General features: G+C 39.5%; 1 protein-coding gene across 2 annotated transcripts in view; it reads left to right on the top strand.

Moving 5' to 3' along the window:
* DNAJC27 (DnaJ heat shock protein family (Hsp40) member C27) overlaps positions 1 to 19,501 on the top strand; it is a 90,006-nt gene extending 70,505 nt beyond the window's left edge. For both annotated transcript variants that reach the window (XM_023550494.2, XM_003411919.4), the window contains 4 exons: positions 2,746 to 2,910; positions 3,535 to 3,657; positions 9,283 to 9,443; positions 12,800 to 19,501. In XM_023550494.2, the coding sequence (XP_023406262.1) occupies positions 2,746 to 2,910; positions 3,535 to 3,657; positions 9,283 to 9,443; positions 12,800 to 12,932 (582 nt within the window). In that variant the 3' untranslated portion in view covers positions 12,933 to 19,501. The remainder of the gene's footprint in view (positions 1 to 2,745; positions 2,911 to 3,534; positions 3,658 to 9,282; positions 9,444 to 12,799) is intronic.
* Positions 19,502 to 20,589: the final 1,088 nt, after the last annotated feature.

Raw genomic sequence — 20,589 nt, 5'->3', positions numbered from 1 at the left:
TCCCCCTAATGAGACAGCACATTCCTTCTCTCCACCCTGTGTTTCCACGTCCATTCAGCCAGCTTCTGTCCTCGTCAGCCTTCACATCTCCCCTCCAGGCAGGAGCTGCCCACAAAGTCTTATGTGTCTACTTGATCCAAGAAGCCCAGTCCTCGCCAGTATCATTTTCTGTCTTATAGTCCAGTCCAGTCGCTGTCTGAAGAGTTGGCTTTGGGAACACTTCCTGTCTTGGGCTAAGAGAAGGTCTGGGGACCATGACCTCTGGGGTCCCTCTAGTCACAGTCAGACCATTAAGTCTGGTCTTTTTACTAGAATTTGGGGTCTGCATCCCACTGCTCTCCTGGTCCTTCAGGGATTCTCTGTTGTGCTCCCTGTCATGGTGGTCATTGGTTGTAGCCAGGTACCATCTAGTTCTTCTGGTCTCAGGCTGATGTAGTCTTTGATAAATGTGGCCCATTCTGACTCTTGAGCTCATACTTACCTTGGAAACACAAGAATTTTTGAGCAATGGAAATTAAATGACAAGATGAGCTTTAAAAAGGTAAATATTCACCTTATGATGTTGCTAGGGAGATTACTTAGAAGACACTTGAAGTGGTGCTGTCAAAAGATAATGTTGGCAATGTAAATGGAAAGGAAGTGACAGGTACAAGAAACATGGCAGAGGTGGCCCCTATAGGACTGTTTTGAGCCCGTACAGCAAGGGGAGAGGAAAACAACAACGGTTAGCACCAAGCTTTCAATCTAAATGACCTGGAGAATGGTATGCCATTTTCATCAATAGATGTTAAAGGAAGGAAAAGTTTAAGGAGTAAGAAGTTGATAGGTTTTCTATTGTACACACTGAGTTTGTGATTCCAACAGGACATCCAGGTGAAAGAGTCTAGTGCTAATTGGAAAAGGAGGTCTGAAAGCTCAGATGAAAGGGTTCACCTTGGAGGTTCTCAAAACTGTGCAAGTGGTTGATGTTGCCAAGTTGAGAGAAAGGATTAAAGAGGAAGAGGGCCTAGGAGAGGATTGGGGGTTTTGATGGGGAGTAGTAAAGAGAAGAGTTGATGAAAGACAGGTAATTTAAGGACCAGGGAGCCAAGGCAGCAAGAGTTTCAGGGAAGAATTGAGAGTCCCCGTTGTTAACTACTGTGTGAGTACTGAGAGGAAAAGACTGCTGGGCTTCATCATTTTAAATTCTTTCTGATTTTGTTGGTTTTAATTTTAGGGGATAGTTTCTTAGGTTTCTGAAAGTTAATTAAAAAAAAAAAAACTGTTGCTGCCAAGTCAATTCTGACTCATAGTGACCCTATAGGACAGAGTAGAGCTGTCCCATAGGGTTTCCAAGGAGCAGCTGGTGGATTTGAACTGCCAGCCTTTTGGTTAGCAGCTGTGCTCTTAACCACTCTGCCATCAGGGCTCCCTAAAAGTTTATAGGCACTTATTATCCTTGGCCCAGGTGTCTGTCTATGCTCAGAAACTCATACACACTCCATGTCTGCTGTGTGTAATATGTGTTTATTTCTTACTACATATCCAATGTGGGTCTTGGTACAAACTGGAATTTTATGAAAACAGTATATAATACATGGCCTCTGTCAAGGTCCTTACTGGCCTTTTGGCCTGAAAGCCTCCAGTCTGTTAATACTGCTCCTCACCTACTCAACCTCTTGTTGGCTCTGCTACTTTAATATGCCCTGTACTTATCCTGCCTCTTCCTGGAATTGTAGATACGCCCTAGAGGTGAGTTGCCATTTCTAATATAAACATCAGAAGAAGCCAATCAGAGAATGAATGTAAGGAAAGAAGGGAGAAGGTGCTGATACACTTTGCTTTCCAGGCACCATGCTAGGTGCTTTGCCTTCATTATCTCATTTAATCCTCACAATAACCCTGTGAAGTAAGTAGTATTATCCCCATTTTACAGATGAGGAAACTGAGACGCAGAGAGGTTAAGTGGCTTGCCCAAGATCACACAACTAGTAAGTAAGTGTGGACTCAGATATGTCTGACTCCAGAGCCTGTGCTCCTTCCCATTACACTATAGTGAGGCTCTGAGTTTAGAGTTCCAAAGTTGGTGTACAGGCCCAAGAGTCTTAGGGAACCTCTGCTTAGCATTCTGGGGGAAGCCAACTTTGTGATGTAATATATATGGCTGTGGCCCTTGCTGATATGTGTCATTTTTCCCTTAAATTCTTTTTGATTTTTCACTTACCTTCCTAGTTCTTCCTAAAAAGAGCTTTACTTTCTATATAATTTATGTTCTTTTAAGGTCTACTAAAAACAAAGATTAATTGTCTCTGGGGAGCACAAGTGGAGATTAAGGGGGTGGGACAGGAGGCCACTATTTTCTGCCACAAGTCCTTCTGTACTGCATAAGTCCTTCTATACCAATAGATTTTTTTAATCATGTCTATATATTACTTTGATAATTAAATATCAGTAGATATTGAGATGGAAATCCTGGTGGCATAGTGATTAAGTGCTATGGCTGCTAACCAAAAAGTTGGCAGTTCGAATCCTCCAGGTGCTCCTTGGAAACTCTTTGGCGCAGTTCTATTCTGTCCCATGGGGTCGCTATGAGTCAGAATTGACTTGACAGCAACAGGTTTGGTTTTTTTGGGTTTAGATATTGAGATACAATACCAAATACTATGAATACACAAAAGAACACACTTTGTAAAGTTAATGATTATGAGATGCATTTTTATAAAATCACAAGACCTGTATTTTGTGTATCTGTTCTTTTATATGAAGGTTCGCAATGAGTTTTACAAGGACACACAGGGCGCAATGCTGGTTTTTGATGTTGGGCAAAAAGACTCCTTTGACGCTCTTGATGCATGGCTGGCAGAAATGAAGCAAGAGCTTGGACCTCATGGAAACATGGAAAATATTGTATTTGTAGTGTGTGCCAACAAGGTAACGGGTTTGGAAATGGTATGATCAACTTTCTAGATTCATTTCAGAAAGAATACAGCTCTGCATTTTGGAGAACTAATAAAAAGGAAGAATAATATCTTATTCTGTAAAAAAGGAATAACAGTCTTTGAAAACATGTCTCCCTAAGACAATAACAATAAAAAACTCAAACCTAGATTTTTCTCCATTTTTTTTCCTAGTGTCATACTTAGGGAAGAATATTGATGACTGAGCAGAAGAGGTAGATTCTAATAATCACTCTCTGACCTGATGAAAGAAGGGCATTAGTTAGGTGAAATGTGGACTATGGAAAGGTATGAAAAGCAGACCTTGGCCCTTAGTATGGCAGATATGAGGCCAACTTTCACAGAGATGAGTAGGAGCTGTTTTCCCACAAATTAAAGAGGAAGTACAGTAGCAGGCACTAGTCCTTTTGCCACAGAAAATCAGTCTACGTTCAGTATTAGTATTTTTGTTCCTTTCGGTCCTGGCAATTTTATACACTAGTGTTGGGGTTCATTAACAAGTTTTTGCATCAATAAATGATAGATGAAAACCTCACTGGGCTTATTCTGGTGGAACAAGGTTGGAATCTTCTCTCTGTCCCCCAACTTTCTATTTCAGATTGATTGTACCAAGCACCGCTGTGTAGATGAAAGTGAAGGGCGTCTTTGGGCTGAAAGCAAAGGGTTCCTGTACTTTGAAACTTCAGCACAAACTGGAGAAGGAATCAATGAGATGTTCCAGGTAACCTAATATTTTGTCATTTTAGGGTCAAGGCTGACCATACCAAATTTTAGCTTAAACAATGTTGTTGTTGTTAGGTGTCGTTGAGTCACTTCCAACTCACAGCGACCCTATGTACAGCAGAACGAAACACTGCCTGGTCCTGCGCCATCCTCACAATCGTTATTGAATAATGAGAAGCAAAAAAGTAATAGGCATTTCCCTTTAGAATAGACTGTTTCTTTTCCGAAACTGGAAAGCTGAGTGAATGAGTTGTGTGTGTGTGTTCTGTCTTCTGTCTCTTTATAAACCAATAGATTCCAAACCTGGATAATTACCACAATTACCTGAGGAGATTTTTCAAAAATAGATTTCTGGGCTCCAGACCTACAGGAGGTTCAAAGTTGTGATGGAGCCCAGGAATCTATAGTTTGTAAAAGCTCTCCAGGTAATTCTGATGGTTATCAAGTTTAAGAACAAACATCATACACTACTGTGGGACAGAGATGTTCTTCAGAATCACCTTTGGCTAAGGGTGTCTGTATACATAATCAAATGGAAGCATTACTTTGGCAAAATTTTCTTGCCACACCTAGTTAGTCCTGTATTGTAGCCCACAGAGGCGCAATTAGAGAATAGGAGATTATCATTGCAGAATCCGCCAGTCACACACAAAAAAATAAGATCTCAACAATCAAGTAAACAAGAAAAAGATATACTCACATTGCAACGTGATTAGATGGTCCCCTTTTAAAAGTATTAACTTTGAGTAATTTTAAAGAAAGGAGGCTATTTAAAACAAGTTATAAAGTCAACTCTCAATTACAGATATATTTGGAAGAAAGTGGTAGCATGAATAATGCATTTTTCTTCTTATGAATATATCTGACATTTTGGGAATTGTTAGCATTTCAAATAATGTAACCATGCTATAAAGAGTTGTTCTTAATTATTGAGTGGGATTTTATTCCATCTTTTATGCTGAATTTCCTTCTCACAAGATGTCACCCCTTCTTCTAGAAGACAGGTTTCATTGTTGGCTGACAGGCTGAATTGGGCATCAGTAACTTCTATTTCAAGACCAAATAAGGTTGATGTTAATTTTCCATACTTCATATTTTTTTGAGTTTGTACCAATATATGTGCACTAATTGACAATGGTTTGGGTACTGTTTCAGAATTCTGGAGAATTTTACATGCTTCATCCCATCTGAAGCTCATAACAACAATATAACCAAAAAAAAAAAAAACTCCACTGCTGTCAAGTCAATTTCAACTCATAGCAACCCTACAGGACAGAATAGAACAGCCCTATAAGGTTTCCAAGGAGTGGCTGGTGGAATTGAACTGCTGACCTTTAGGGTTAGCAGCTGAGCTCTTAACCACTGTATCACCAGGGCTCCAACAACAAAATAAGGCAGGTATCATCTTTATTTCATACATGAGGACTCTGAGGCTAAGACTAGTAAAGTGACTTGTCCAACAGGTATAAATAATAACAGTTGAATGTGAAATTTTTCAGCACTTTGAAGATAATTGTTCCGTGGTCTTCTGGCCTTGATTATCTCATCAAGTCATTATTTCTTACTCATGCCTCTCTATATGTTATCTCTCTCTTTAGCTGCTTTCAAAAGTTTCTTTATCTTTGGTTTTCAGCATTTTGACCATGACGTGCCTAGGCATGGTTCTCTTTATATTTGTCCTGCTTGTTTGCTAAGTTTCTTGGATTGGCAGCAGGTGTTTTTCATCAAATTTGGGAAATTTTTGACCACTATTTTTTCAATTATTTTTTTCTGACCTTTTTTCACACTCTTCCCCTTCTAGGACTCCAACTACATGTATATTGGACTACTTGGTTTTGTTCCACAGTCCCTGAGGCTCTGTTGATTTTCCTTCCATTTATTCTCTCCATTTTTCAGATTGGATTGTCTCTATTGATCTGATTAAAAGTTCATTTTCAATCTGCTGTTAAACCTACTAAGTGAAGTTTTCATTTCAGTACTTCTCAGTTCTAGAATTTGCATTTGTTTCTTTTGTGTAGTTTCTAGTTCTCACTCATTGATATAATATTTTTTCTTTAATTCTTTGAATATATCTTTAATAGTTGTTGTAAAGTATTTGTCTGCCAGATCCAACATCTGAACTATCTCAGGGTCAGCTTTTACTGACTTCTGTTTTTCTTGATTATGGATCACATTTTCTTGTTTCTTTGTATGAGTAGTTATTTTCAAGTGGACACCTGGATTTTAGATAATACATTGTAGAGATTTTAAGTTCAGTTATCTTCTTCTGAAGATTGTTTATTCTTGCTTTAGCAGGCAGTTAAATTACTGGCAGATTACACTGAACTTGTATAGGCTTTGTTTTTTACTTTAATAGCAAGAATCTGAAGGAAGCCTATCTTTTTCCCTAAGTTCTTATAATTTGGCAGGACTCAGCCTCTGAATTCTGTCTCTCTTGCAGACCCTGTCAGCGCTTAGTTTTAGGTTTCGTAAGGATAAGGCCAATTCCTAAGGTATAGCCTTTCTGGTATCTCAGCTAGATGCTAAGAGTAATAATAAGGTGTTAGGGCAATCTCTCCACTCTGGCAAGGCAAAACTCTTAACCTAGCACCACTTAACCTCTAGTATATTGGTTCTTTTCTCAACCCCATTGCATCTGCTATCTGGTAAGTCTCAAGTGATCTCACCCTGTGCGTGTATAGCCTAGCCCTCAGTACAAACTAGTGGGGAGCACCCACATGGATTTTGGGGGCCACAGCTCTGCCAAGCTGTCTCCAATGTGCTGCTCTGAAGATTCTAGCCACTTCAGCAGCCTCCAACTCTGACCTCTGCCTCTATAGCTCAATGGGACTTTGTGTCTGCTCAGACTCCAGCTCTCTGTGGCGTGGTCAGAAAACTCCAGTCAGAGAACCAGGTGATTGTGGGGCTTACCTCTCAAGGATCAAAGTCTTGCACAAGCTGTCATCCACTGCCTGAACGTACCAAAAAACCCACTGCCATAGAGTCAATTCCGACTCATAGCGACCCTATAGGACAGAGCAGAACTGCCCTGTAGGATTTCCGAGGAGCGGCTGGTGGATTCAAACTGCCGACCTTTTGGTTAGCAGGCAAGCTCTTAACCACTGTGCCACCAGGGCTCCACTTGAACATAGTGCCTCATATATTTCTTCCAGTTCTATAGTTTATGGCAGCAGGTCTAGTCCAGTACCCATTACTCCATTGAGGCTGTAACTCAGACATGAAATTTAAATGGAGACTTTTGACTTCCATTCTAGTGTTCTGTAAACCTCACCACACCTAATATTCTCTAACCTTGTGGGTTGTGAATGAATACTTGTGTCCTCAGAAATCTGAGAGCTTTTATATTTCAGGTTAGTTAATAAACTAGAAGAAAAACTTACTGATGAATTTCTCACACTGATACTACTAACAGACATTTGTGAACCATGATCCTTTTTAGGTGGCTTTTATCCTTTTACATAAATCTTGGGTAGAACTAATGGATAAACTAGTCTGTTAAAAAAAAAAAAAAAGGCTAACAAGAGTATAATCAAACTATTCTGTAAGTAAACACTTAAAAGTAGTGCTTTCCTGTTTGTTCTATTTAATAAGTATTTTCTTTGCTTAGCTAATAGACATTTTATGTCAGGAAGGAACTTGGTTTTGTCTTACTCACATTGTTAACAAAAAGAATAATATTAAGATAGACTAAAACCAAGATAATACTTCTTTTGTTTTGGTATCTAATGGCTTTTCCTTTGACATGCCTTCTCATAACAAGGACTCCTTGTTATGTTGCCAAGTTGATCAGCTATTATTGGAGATAAGAGAAGTTTAAGAGAAAGATAAATTTTTTAGAAGATAATAGGACCTATAGAAATATCTGAAAAAATAGAAGAGGAAGAGATTAAAAAGGAAATCAAGGGAAGAGGAGATATGTAAATTTAAAAGCAGCACTAGTGTATTAAATTAATATTTGGAGTGGAGTCATTCAGCAATAATAGTGCACAGAGCATAAGACATGAACAGAATCAAAAAATAGTTTTCACTTACAAACCATCATAAAAGTGGACAAAGAATATGAAAGGCCAACATTCAAAAAGAGAAAAGGCCCATAAACAGATGAAGAGATACTCAGTCTTACTTGTAATTAAAGAAATGTAAATCAAAACTTCAAGATACATATCAAATTGGTAAAAATTAAGATGTATGATAATATCCAGTGTTGACGAGAGTATGGGGAAATAGGCTGTCTCATCCGCTGTGATGGGAGCATAGACTGGTGCAGCCTTTTTGGAGGACAGTTGTTAAATTAAAAATTAAAATGCACAAATACTCAGCAGTTCTGCTTTTAGGAATTTATCCTAAAGCAGTACCCCTACAAATGTGCAGAGCTGTAGACACAAAAAAATATTCACTAAAGCACTGTTTGCAGTAGCAAAAAATTGGAAACAACTGACTAGTCCAAGAATAGAAAATTGGTTAAATGAATTGTGATACAGCCACACAGCAAAATACAGAGCAGTCATTAAAAGGAACCAGGAAGGGCTGTATCTGCAGCTATAGAAAGAGTCCGTTATTATGTGAAAAAAAAGCATGTGTTTAATTGATCTTTCTTATGTAAATGTTTAAAGGGTGTGGATGTGTATATGTACTGGCATACTGATAGAAAATTTTTCTGAAAAGATACTCAAAAAATATTAACAAAGATTGCCTTGAAGAAAGGAACTTGAAGGGTAGGGAGACAGTTTTCATTTTGCATTTTTCTTTACCATTTGAATTTTTATTGAGGTAAAATTCACATAACACAGAATTAACCATTTTAAAGTGAGCAATTCAGTGACATTTAGTACATTCACAGTGCTGTGCAACCACCACCTCTATCTAGTTTGAAAACATTTTCCTGGACCCAAAAGGAATTGCTATACCCATTAAGCACTCATTCCTGTTACCCCGTCCCCACAGCTCAAGGCAACCATCAGTTTCTTTCTGTCTCTATGTATTTGCCTATTCTGGATATTTCATATAATACGTGGAATCATACAATATGTGACCTTTTGTGTCTGGCCTCTTTCACTTTAGCATAATGTTTTCAAAGTCCATCCACATTGTAGAATAGTATGAGTACTTCATTCCTTTTTATGGCTGAATATTATGCAGTTATGTGAATATACCGTATTTTGTTTATTCATCCATTGTTGATGGACATTTGGGTTGTTTCCACCTTATGGCTATTGTTAATAGTGCTTCTATGAACATTTATATACAAGTATTTGTTTGAATACTTGTTTTCAATTCTTTTGAATATATGTTTAAGAGTAGACTCACTGGGTCATATGGTCATTCTGTGTTTAACTTTTTGAGGCCATTTGAGTTTTTCTAGTAATGTTCATCTACTACTTTTTAATCTTAAGTAACATTATCTGAGTGTACAATTATGAGCCACTTAAATTTTATTCTTTATGCTTTTTCTGTATTTAAAATAAGAAAAAAAAAATCTTCCAAAGTACATATTTGCCTTATTTATAACTTTTAAGAGCTATTGGAATATATTAAAAGTCTCTGAGTTGATACTTAACAGGAATTCCTGTATTCCTGTTTTCACAAAATTAGCTCTACTATAGGATGTTTTCTCTTTTTGCAGACCTTTTATGTATCCATAGTTGATTTATGTGAAAATGGCGGGAAACGTCCTATCACAAATAGCAGCGCTAGTTTCACCAAAGAACAAGCAGACACCATTCGCAGAATTCGAAATAGCAAAGATAGTTGGGACATGCTGGGAGTCAAACCTGGGGCCTCAAGGTAAGCAATACTCTAGGATACTTAGTGCTGAGCTCTATTATAGAAAAAAGACCCGTAGTCAAAATTATAGATGCGATAGATCTTGTAATTGGCTAGAAATATGAAGATGTGTGGAAATATATCAAGATTACTTAATAACTCTGCTTCACTGAATTAATTGAATACCAAAGAAATAAAATAGAGAGCACAGTTGTCTCATAAGGGAACTATGTAGTATATATGCATAAATACCTTATGCTCTGCTTTTATTTGTGTTGAACAAGAGCCTTGAAGCTAATGTAATCTTAAAAAAAAAAAAGCCTGGCAAAAAAAAGAATCCTTAAACCATGGAATTTTAGAGAAGGGAAGAGTGCTGGCAATCAGCTTGTCCAAACAGTTCATTTTGTGGGTGAGAAAACTGGAACTCAGTGAGATTGAACACACTTTCAGGGACTGCAGCAAGTTAGTGATAGAATTGGCCCTTGACCTTGAAACATTTGAACACTTACGTGTCTGCCTGCCTCTCTCTTTCTGTCTGTCTCTCTCACACATCCTGTTAGTTCCTCTGTCTCTGTATGTATTTGTGTTAGATTATTTTAGCCAGTTATTTTTCTCCCAAAATAATTATTCAGGAAGAAAAGAAATATAGCCACTATTCTTTGTTGCTTATACAAAATACATTATTATTCAGTATAGTTATATAGCTTTTAAAGATACAGTAATACTGTTATTATGCATATTATATAGAGCCCTGGTGGTGAAGTGATTAAGAGCTCAGGCTGCTAACCAAAAGTCGACAGTTTGAGTCCACCAGCCACTCCTTGAGAACCCTGTGGGGCAGTCCTACTCTGTCCTATAGGGTCGCTATGAGTTGGAGTCGACTTAAGGGTGCACAACAAGAACAACATGTATATTATGAGGTATAAGAGTTCTCATTTTTTATTTTGCATTATTGCTTTCCTCCTCATACTTCTCTCTTTCTACTTTTTCATGTCAATATTCACAAAACAAAAAAGCATCTTAAATTGCATTGTAAGCACCAAAATATTAAGTATCTCTTTTCTATATTAGTCTCATAGCATATCTTAAAGTCCTAAAGGAAAGAAGGGAAGGGAAGAAGAAGGCAATTAGTCACCCTCGACTTGCCAGGCTTTATTGGGGGTGCTTTAAGCATCTTTTAAATATCTTTTTAGACCTCCATAGTCTCATCCTATACTCCTCCCTTGCGTCTCCAATGGATATTCACTCTAAAATTAAGAAACTATTACTTTGTGTACTTAAAAATTAACTTAGAACAGTACTCATTAAGGAAAGAAAACTTTTAGTTCCTTATTATTCCCTGTGATTTACTGGAATCCAACAAAACTTACAGAACCTCCATAAGTTCCATATTCTTAACTGATAGAAGCTTGTACTTCTCTACCCTTTGTCCACTGGGTCTGTCAAACTAATTTTTTATAGTATTGAGCTCATGTGGGCAAAGTGTAAAAACATTTTTTTTCTTAAGTTATAGAGAATTTTAATGTTCATTCAGTGCTGTGTTTACTGTTCTCGAATTTTCAGAAAATCTTCATCTTTAACAGAATTGATAATATTCATTACATACCTCCATCAGTCTTCTTTCTCCAAGACCTTTTCCATGAGGGTCTCTCGTGCTACCTAGAACTCTTGAAAGGCACTTTTAGTGCAGTGGACAAGGCCTGATGACTAACCCATCTGGGCTTGCTCACTCGGGAAGCAGAGCTATTAGAGGGACCCTGCCCAAGACTTTCTCACTGGGAAGAGAGGAAGCTGTATCTGGCTTAAGGACAAAGGCTCTTTTGGAAAAATAAGAACTCTGGCATTCAAATTTCTTCAAAGAGGGAGAATGTGACTTGTCAGCTAATATCAAAATTATCTATGTAGAAAACTGCAAGCAAGGTTAAAGCAAGAAAATTCAGAAGGACAATTCTAAAATCAGAAAGCAGAAGCCCTAGCTTTCTTTAACAGAAGGAAACAGTCTGCTGCTAGCTGGTTGGAAACAAGTTCTTTGGTATATTGATAAGCACAGAGACTTTTATGCCCTAAACATGGAGATCTGTTAACCTGGCCCTATGAACTCTCTCCAAGTAGCCACTTTTTAAGACTTTGTCACATCCGAAGTATCAAAGACCATCTCTCTAATGTGGAGAGATCAAATCGGAAATCCTTCTGATTCAAAAAAAAAAAGGAGAAAGGTTAGGAATTTGGGAAGTACCATACCCATGCTCATAGAATAACTGGAACACTGAATTACAAATGGAAAATGGGAAATAAAATGAGCTGGTAGAGACGGAGCTCAGTCTGACCTGGGGTACTTAGAACCCTCTCCAGTTTGTGTCAGGAAGAAGACCTGACAACAAGGATGAGTGAGAGCTAGGAGAGGGAAGGGTACAGTCTCCAGACCCGTTCCTGATGAGTTTCCTGCTCAGGTAGAAGGCTGAAGATCTCTTGTGGAGATCTGCTGGTTTCCAGTCAGCGCCTGCTGAGCTTGGAGAAACATCGTTACTGCTTCTTCCTCTCTCAGCAGCATTCTCTCCCCTGATCCTATTTTGGTCTCGGTGTCCCTCTCCTGGCCAGTGGGCTCTCTGTCTTCCTTGGGCCTCAGATCTCATGATGTTGGAACTCATTTCAGTCCCTTTCTGTTATAGCTCTCCACCTGTATATACAACTCATCTAAACTCTTGTACTTCATCCCTTAATGTTATTGCAACCTCCTGTCTCCTAACTTCAAGAAACAGCTTTGCCAACAGCCATTGTGTCATGAAACTTCTACTATTATTGTCAAATCCATTTTTTGTGGTTGTTGTTTCGCCCTCAAGGCACTTCACTTACTGACCCCTGCTCCCTGGCCAACACTGTTTCTTGTTACTTCGCTGCCCGTTTCCTCATGGGGCTACATGCCATCTCTGTGCTCTGTGAACAGCTCCTGTCAGTTCTGTTTCCCCAGGTGGCCTGGTGGCCTGTATTTCCCCATCACTGTGTTAATCCTGAGTCCTGTCTTCTTTCAGAACCCTATTCCAAGGGCCTTCCCTGATTGCCCCGTTTGCCCATGTTTCAGTCAGCGAAGAGTTTGCACAATGTAGCTTGGATGAGGAGACCAATCTAGTACTTCAAAACAGTGATGAAAATGGCCCCTGGTGCCAAGCATGTCTGTGTTTACCTGGTCTTTTTTTTAATTTTTCCTTAGCATTATTATTTGTTTTTTGTTTGATTCCTAGTCCTTTGGTCCCACCTTTGAGAAAGGGTACTGATTATCTGTGATATACTTATTGAAACAGATGTTCCATGTATCCAAGCAGCTAAAATGGGTTGGGGTTGACGGTGTTCCTGACTTAGAATTTTGCTCCTTTTCCTAGGGATGAAGTCAACAAAGCATACCGGAAGCTGGCTGTGCTTCTTCACCCAGACAAATGCGTTGCACCTGGTAGTGAAGATGCCTTCAAAGCCGTTGTGAATGCCCGGACAGCCCTCCTGAAAAACATCAAATAGGAAATAGAGAAAAAGACAAGTGTGAGACTCAAGTGTAAACAGACCATCCCCAGAGGTGAAATAACCAGCATGGATTTTGCCTTCACAAAATTCTTACCGCTGTTTTTACTCATGTGTTGTCATTTGCAGATCAATAATTCAGATGTCCGTTACCATTTCCTAGATATTTTACAGAGAGATGATCTACATTTGTGTGAAGTGAAGAGAACCAAGCTTCACTGTACTTATTCATTTAATACTTCTCGATAATCTACGTGTTTTTCCTCATTCATTTGTCAGCTCTGTAATTAGGCACTTTGCTCAAGAAAGTTCAGGAGGTTTCTGGAGGGGAAAAACTTTCACCATTTATTTTTTTAATTATCAGAAAAGAAGACAACAAAAATGGAAGCAGACAGTATCAAACCTCCTGCAAATTTGTGGTGTGACCTTACAAGCAAATTGTTTCTTTTACAGTGAATTCCTTAGGTGGTGCTCTAACCACTGATCTATAGTTATTGAACCCTTGGCAGCCCTTTGGAAGTTTGTGAAATGAGGCTATTCAGCTCTGAAGTGAACCGCCCTGTTATGACATCTACTCTGTTCCCTTCTCCAACCACCAGGGGGAGAGACAGGCCAGGCCACCACCAGGAGAGAAAAGGCAGTGGCAGCTACAGATTCTGGGTAGGCTGGCTACTGCTAGTCATGGCCCTGGATATGAGCCATTCTTCTCCCCATGGAAATGGCTGCTGGTAGCAGTAGGGAGCACTGTGCACTAGGAAGCAGGACTCAGACCCCAAGACAGAAGTACTGCAGGCACACCTAGGGATTATGCACACGTCCTCAGAGGGAAAGGCCAGCCTCATCTGAGGCCTATTTGAGCCACTGGGCAAGTCACCATACAAGGCTTATACTTTCTCTTATTTCTGCATCAGTTGCCAAAGATAGGGGGGAAAGGCAGGGCTGCCCCTCAGCAAACTGGGCTTCTCTCCTTGCTTCTTCATCAGTGGTGGTTCTCTCTTTTTTCCCCTCTTCTTCCTTTCCCCTCTTGCTTGTGTTTGTGTGTTGGTTTTATACCCCAGATCTGCCATCATTTTCTCTCTTCTTGAATCCCTGGCTTCCAGCCACTGCCTCTTTGGTCATCCCTTGCAAACCTTGACCTGGGCCTGGTTAACCAGAGACAAGTATAGACCCTTTGGGTGGTGGTGGAGGGAGAGCTGAAGGCATGGGCAGGGAGGAATCTCCATAGTTTTTCTGGGTAGTAATATTTTTAAACTACAGATTATGAAAACTAATTTCACTTAGAGAAGTAACATTCTTTTGCAATAGTTTCCTCTTTGATATATAAGAGAGGGGTGAATATCAGGTATTAGGACTGAATTTTTTTACACCGTTTATTGAACCAGTCTCACTACTTATTACATCATCACTCACATTACTCATATTTGTAGTTACATTAATTGGGGCTTTAACATATGTGTGAAATGTTACTGTCCTGTGAATTATAAACAGCTATCCCATGTTGATCACCAAATAGCATCTTCCTTACCACCTAAGAAGGAAAGCCACTTTCACATAATCCAAGCCCATGCAGTCTTCTGGACTTTGCCCCTCTCCGGCGCAGCTTTACTTTGTGTGGCCGTACTCAGGCTGCGTCACCGTTACTGGTTTTCAATAAACCAGAACATTGTGAGTGAAGCCTGAGTTTTCATCTTGGTGATACTGAAAATACTTTTGTTTATGAATTGGGATCTGATACATGATTTATTGTAGGATTTTCCTCTGGCCTTTGAGCTAGCTTCTGGGACTGCAGAACTCCAAACTACTTGTAATAAAGTCCTTCTGGACCTGACTTTTGCTCGAGGCTCTCACTATGGCTAAAGCAGTCAAACATAGCTCTGACTCTTGCAACAGAACTTAAAAGTTTTATGAATGAGGAGATGGAGTGTCAGCCCAGGAGGGACTGGCAGCTCACTGAGTAGGTGGCCCTGTGCAGAAAGCTGTGCAGTTCTCACCACTGCTACACTAGATCCGTCTCCTCATCCGAGTTAACAGTGTGCAGATGAGCAGTCATAGCAGAGCTCCTTAGTGCGTCCGTTCACATCCTTGTATCATGAGGATGTGACTTGTTAAAATCCAGATCTTTATTCTCAGGCCTTGGGGCTCAGCTTCCAATGTCTTCATTATTCACAGTAAGGGTGGCCATAAACTACTTCATTTATGTAAAAGGAAGGCAATAAGAAAGCTAAGCTATACGGCCCTAGAATTTTTCTGATTTCAACAATCCTTGAGCAGATAATTGAAATAATAAAGCATGATTTGCAATGAAAAGTTTTTTGGGTACTAACTTCATGTAAAACTTTATAGACTGCTGTGTATTAATTTAAATTCTTGATGCAGACATGTACCCTGTAGTTTAAGCTTATTAAAATTCTTCAGCCAGTTAGGGTTTCAGAGTACATCACTAAGAGGAACAATTAGCAGAATAATCTCAGTGGTCAAGTTTTTTTTTTTTTTTAGGGAATATTGTTTTTCCAAAAGAGAATAAAGAGTTTGAACAGCTATTATTCAAGAAAAGCCATTTCTTTCACATCTGAATCACCAAGAAGTAACCCTTGTTAAACTTGTTAGAAATCCCTGGAGGCATTTCAAATTAATCGTCCAACCTACTTAAGCACTTTAAAATACACCTTCCTTTTGTTCCTCTGTTCTCCCTTTTATGCCTGCTTTTGAATTAATATTCTCATTGCAATTTAACTGTCAGTGTTTCTTTTACTTCAGCATTGTTGTTTTATTTCTTCACATAAGTCCTCGGTTTTGTTAACCTGTTCATTTGAAAGTTCAGACTTGGGGTCATTGTACCGATACCCAAGATAAATACAATTCTATGAACTCTGCATCATTTGTTAAGGCTTACATTTACCTCAGGAAATTTACTGTAGTGAGTTCTCATTTATTTAATTCTTAACTAGTCAATGTTTCTTTATACCTATAAACTAGCACCTAATTCACTGTTAGTTAAATGAGCCATAGATAAGGCAGGTAAACTTCCTAAAGAAAGCCAGAGTAAGAAAGCAGCCCCTGTAAACTCTGAATCAGTAATGAAGCCGCTGTTGCTCAGAGAACAATGACTAAATCAAGAGAGGGAGGGAGGTATTTCCGTCTCAAGTTAAAAAGGAAAGAGCCCTAGCCGTGTGCACATTGTCTCTGACAGTGTTCTTCTTACTAGTAACTCAGTGGGCACTGCAATGTCATCTCCTTCTCTGCTGCACACATTTTAGTTCACTCTGAGTCTGCCAACGTCTTTGCAAAACTTGTGAATACGAATTTGGCTGCAAAATATAGCCAAGCACCTTCCATTGCAAGTTTTGCGAAGTGAAGAGAGATTCGTACTTCTCATAAGTGGTATTTAGCACAATTGTGAAACGCAGTTAATGCTGTTTGTCCATTGGTTTTTCCGTTAAGCTTTTGTAGAGGAGAAAAAACATAAACTTGTGATGTGGGAGAGTTAGATTGTGTCTAACAAGCAGTGCAATATGGAGCTGTGCAATAAAGGCCTACTGGTGAACTGACGTTTGTTGAAAAGTTGGATGGTTTTGTAAGCCTCCTGCATCGATTGCTCTCCAGGCAGTCTTCCCCTGACTGTGAATGCAGAGTCTATAACGAAACCCTTTGCTCTTATAATTTACATATTTGCTTTCTGTTGAAATAACTGAAAATGTTAAATCTACGAACTGTTTATGTCTTGTATAGAGAGTGTCATATGTATTTAAGTTGTGTATTTTTATAAAATAACGCCAAATATCAAACACTGTCTGTGAGATGTATTTACATGTTGAGACACTGATCTTTGATGTAAAACATACTAGGTTAGAACCCAATCTAGCTCCTCACCAATTGTGTCCGTAGATATCTTGCTTTAATTTCCCATCTATAAAGTGGAGGAAATGCTATTCAGTAGTCCATCAGACTATTCTAACTTTATTAAGTTATGATGAAATTGTTTTGATCTCTTTTAAAGAAAGATACTAATATTATTTTTGTCTTTTTAATTCAGGTGAAACTGTTGTTAAATCATTCCATTGGTTTCTTATGACTGCCATAACAAATTACCACAAACCTGGTAGCTTACAACAACAGAAATTTATTCTCTCACGGTTCTAGGGGCCAGAAGTCAGCAGGGCCCCACTCCCTGTGGAGGCTGTAGGGGAGAATCCATTTGCCTCTTCCAGCTTCTGGTGGTTCTGGCTTCCTTGGAGTATAGGCACATCACTCCAGTCACTGCCTCCATCTTCACATCACCTTCTCTGTGTGTATGTCTACCCCCTTCTGCCTGCCTCAAATCTCCCCCTGCCTTTCTCTTATAAGGACACTTGTCACTGGATTTAGGACCCACCCGGATAATCCAGGCAAATAAATAGTTAAGCACTCGACTCCTAGCTGAGAAGTTGGCGGTTCAAACCAACCAGAGGTGCCTCAGAAGACAGGCCTGGCAAAAAAGCTCTGAAAGGTCACAGCCTTGAAAACACTATGGAGCAGTTCTACTCTGCATGCATAGGTTCACCATGAGTCTGAATAGACTCGATGGCAATCAACAACCACCACCACCAGATAATACAGGATCTCATCTCAAGATCTTTAGTAACATCTGCAAAGACCTTTTTTCTTTTTTTCCAAATTAGGGAACATTCACAGGTCCCAGGGATTAGAACATGGATATATCTTTTGGGGAGCCACTATTCGACTCACTGCACCCATTCTAGTAGTACAGATTCGGGCTGACTAAGACAGTAATTCAGTTAACTGGTCCTAGAACAACAAGAATCCTTCAACAGGACTATAGTGAGCCCAAAATTTGAAAGTGAAAGCTGGTAGGGCCAATCTGCAGAAGGCAGTCTATCTCTGAAGGCTTCAAACAAGAGGAAAAAAATCTCCACTTTTCATCATGTTTATTCTTACATATTTCAGTGTAGCAGACATTAATTGTTTTTTCTGTCCAGGCCCCCCTCTCCTGACTAATGGCCCACCCCACCTTTGGGGATCTGCTGTGTCCTCTCCACCCTGCTAACATGTTCTAAAGGGGAGCTGCCAGATTCCTATGTGACCCGCTATTCCTGGCCACAGAGACAGGCCCACAAGATGGGAATGTGACCCAAGCTGAACCAGTCGGCATCCAGGCATTCCCTGGAACCTTTCTCCTTGGAGCTAGAAAAACAAATTTCCTCTCAGCATCCTACTGATGCTGCAGCCTTGGTTCCACCCTCATGGAAAAAAAAAAATGAGAGAACGAAGCAGACATTGAAAGAAAAACGGAGTTCTTATGGCTTCAAGACTTTTCTGCTGGTCCTTGCCATCCCTGAACTGGCTGCTCTTCAAGCCCATAAGCCACCCCAGAATCCTTCCACTAAATTCCACCCCCTTGTTTTCTGCTTGGAGCCCTGGTGGTGCTCCAAGCAGAGCTCGTCTGTTAACCAAAAGGTCAGCAGTTTGAATCCACCAGCCACTCCTTGGAAACCATATAGGCCAGTTCTACTCTGTCCTACAGAGTCGCTACAGAATTGACTCAACAGCAGTGGGTTTTGGTTTTCTGCTTGTTGGTTGGAGTTTAATTCTGTTACTTGCAACTAAAAGAATATTAGCGAATAACAGCTACCAAGGATCATAAGCAGGAAGGAGAAAGCTGTGGCTTATAGATGGGTACGATATTTGATAAGTATATTAAAGCATGTTTATTTTATAAAAATATATACAATTACTTGGTATTTCTCAAGAACTGGAGTCTTTGATTACCTAAGCTTGTGTTTTAAACCAACAATGACCAGCTCTAAACTGAAAAGAAAAATCAGGCTTATTCAATGTGTTCCAGGGTCAATTTAAGATAAATAATTTTGTCTAGCTTTTTAGTTTCCATTTGATCCATTGACTCTGAGAGACACCTCTAGTTTCTTAGATTTTTATTCAAACTTTGTTGTTCAAATACTCAGTATTTACTGAGCATCCACTATGTGCTAGGCCCTGCTCTAGGCACTGGAGATACAACAGAACACAGAACAGACAAAAATCTCTGCATGATGGAGCTAACATTTTCATGTCGTTATTTTCCTTTATTTGTGAAGTTGTGAAGAAAAGTTCTTCTATAGGTTTATTTCTAAATAGCTAAAGTCATGCATGGCAAATGTGCATTTTTTTTTGCAAACTCTTCAATATATGCAATTTTGCCATTAATACTCTATCACTGCACTGAAGATAATGTAGGTTGTTAAAACGCCATATTACTTTTTTTTTAGAACCCAACCACTACACTTATGCAAACTCAGTTGTTCATATTGACCTGGAGGAAATAGTTCTAGCTGCTAGGGGTTTCTTTATATAACATTTTTATATTTTTAATTAAAATACTAATATATTCTTCCAAAGAAATTGACAGTTGTATTCATTTTGAGGGGCAATATCTAGAATATAAGTTTGTTGCTTTAGTCAAATAAACAGTCCGTATCTATGAAGTCCCCCAGTTAAAATTCTGATCAGTTGACTGTTCTAAAAGCAGCAGTGACTTTAAGAAAATAATTTCTCCCTGCACCTAAACCGGCTCATTGTTGGGATAATTACAAAATAAGCAGATGCAGCCCATGAAAGCATTTGTACTGGAGAAGAGAGTAAGCTTCCATAAAAGGAAAAGTCTCCTGTGGCAGAGAAATTAAGGTGAGAGGTCCCTGCATGCCTCAGATGACAGTATGTGACCACTCTGCTGGCTTCAGAATATGAGAGTGAAGGAGAGGTTAACTGAATAAATACTAAAGAAAGAAGGCATTTTGCTGGTTCAAAAGAAAAATAAAAGAGGGAAAAGAAACTGTCTCTTCTAAATTAGAAAAAAAAAAAAAAACCCCACTGGCATCGAGTCAATTCCAACTCATAGTGAAGCATAGGGTTTCCAAGGCTGTAAATCTCTTTGAAAGAAGACTGCTACATATTTCTCCCAGGGAACCACTGGTGGTTTTGAACCGCTAAGCTTTTGGCTAGCAGTTGATTGCTTTAACCACTGAGCCACCAGGGCTCCTTCTAGCAGGGAGTAAATAGAAATACCAGAACCATGTATTTTGAGTAAACTCTAACCTGGAGCCCCTATGTATAAAACAGTTAAAAGCAACATTTTATTAGGATAAATATGTAAGTTGGAATGTATAACATCAAAAAGACATGACTAAATCAAAAGTGGGGCACGGCCAAGATGGCGGAGTAGTCAGACGCTTCCACTGATCCCTCTTACAACAAAGACCAAAAAAAAAAAAAAAAGTGAAACAATTATGACAAGCTAGGAGCCCTGAACATAAAAGGCAAAGTTAGAAAACGGACTGAGCAGCAGGGAGAGGGAGAGACAGTTCAGAAGTGAAGTGGAGCTGCTGGACCCTCAGGCACCATTCCTGGGAGCAACTGCAGCAGGCTGGTAGTAGCGTTCCACTGCAGATTCCTCAGGAAGAAACAGCCAGCCACACAGCCTATTCACACCTCCGTAACCAGAGAAGAATGGCGCCCTCGGCAAAAGCTACGTACTTCTGTATACTTAACCACGCCCCCAGCCCCCAAGCCAGCATCAGAGGCTGTTGATTTCCCTGGGCCTGAGATAGGCTCTGCTGAGTGCTCTGAGCCATTCTCCCAGCCTTGGAGAAGGAATAAATTCACA

This window comes from Loxodonta africana, chromosome 12 (genome assembly GCF_030014295.1).
Source record: "Loxodonta africana isolate mLoxAfr1 chromosome 12, mLoxAfr1.hap2, whole genome shotgun sequence".
In the NCBI taxonomy this organism is placed as follows: domain Eukaryota; kingdom Metazoa; phylum Chordata; class Mammalia; order Proboscidea; family Elephantidae; genus Loxodonta; species Loxodonta africana.
Note: the sequence above shows the minus strand (reverse complement) of the source record. Positions and strands in the feature narration are given on the sequence as shown.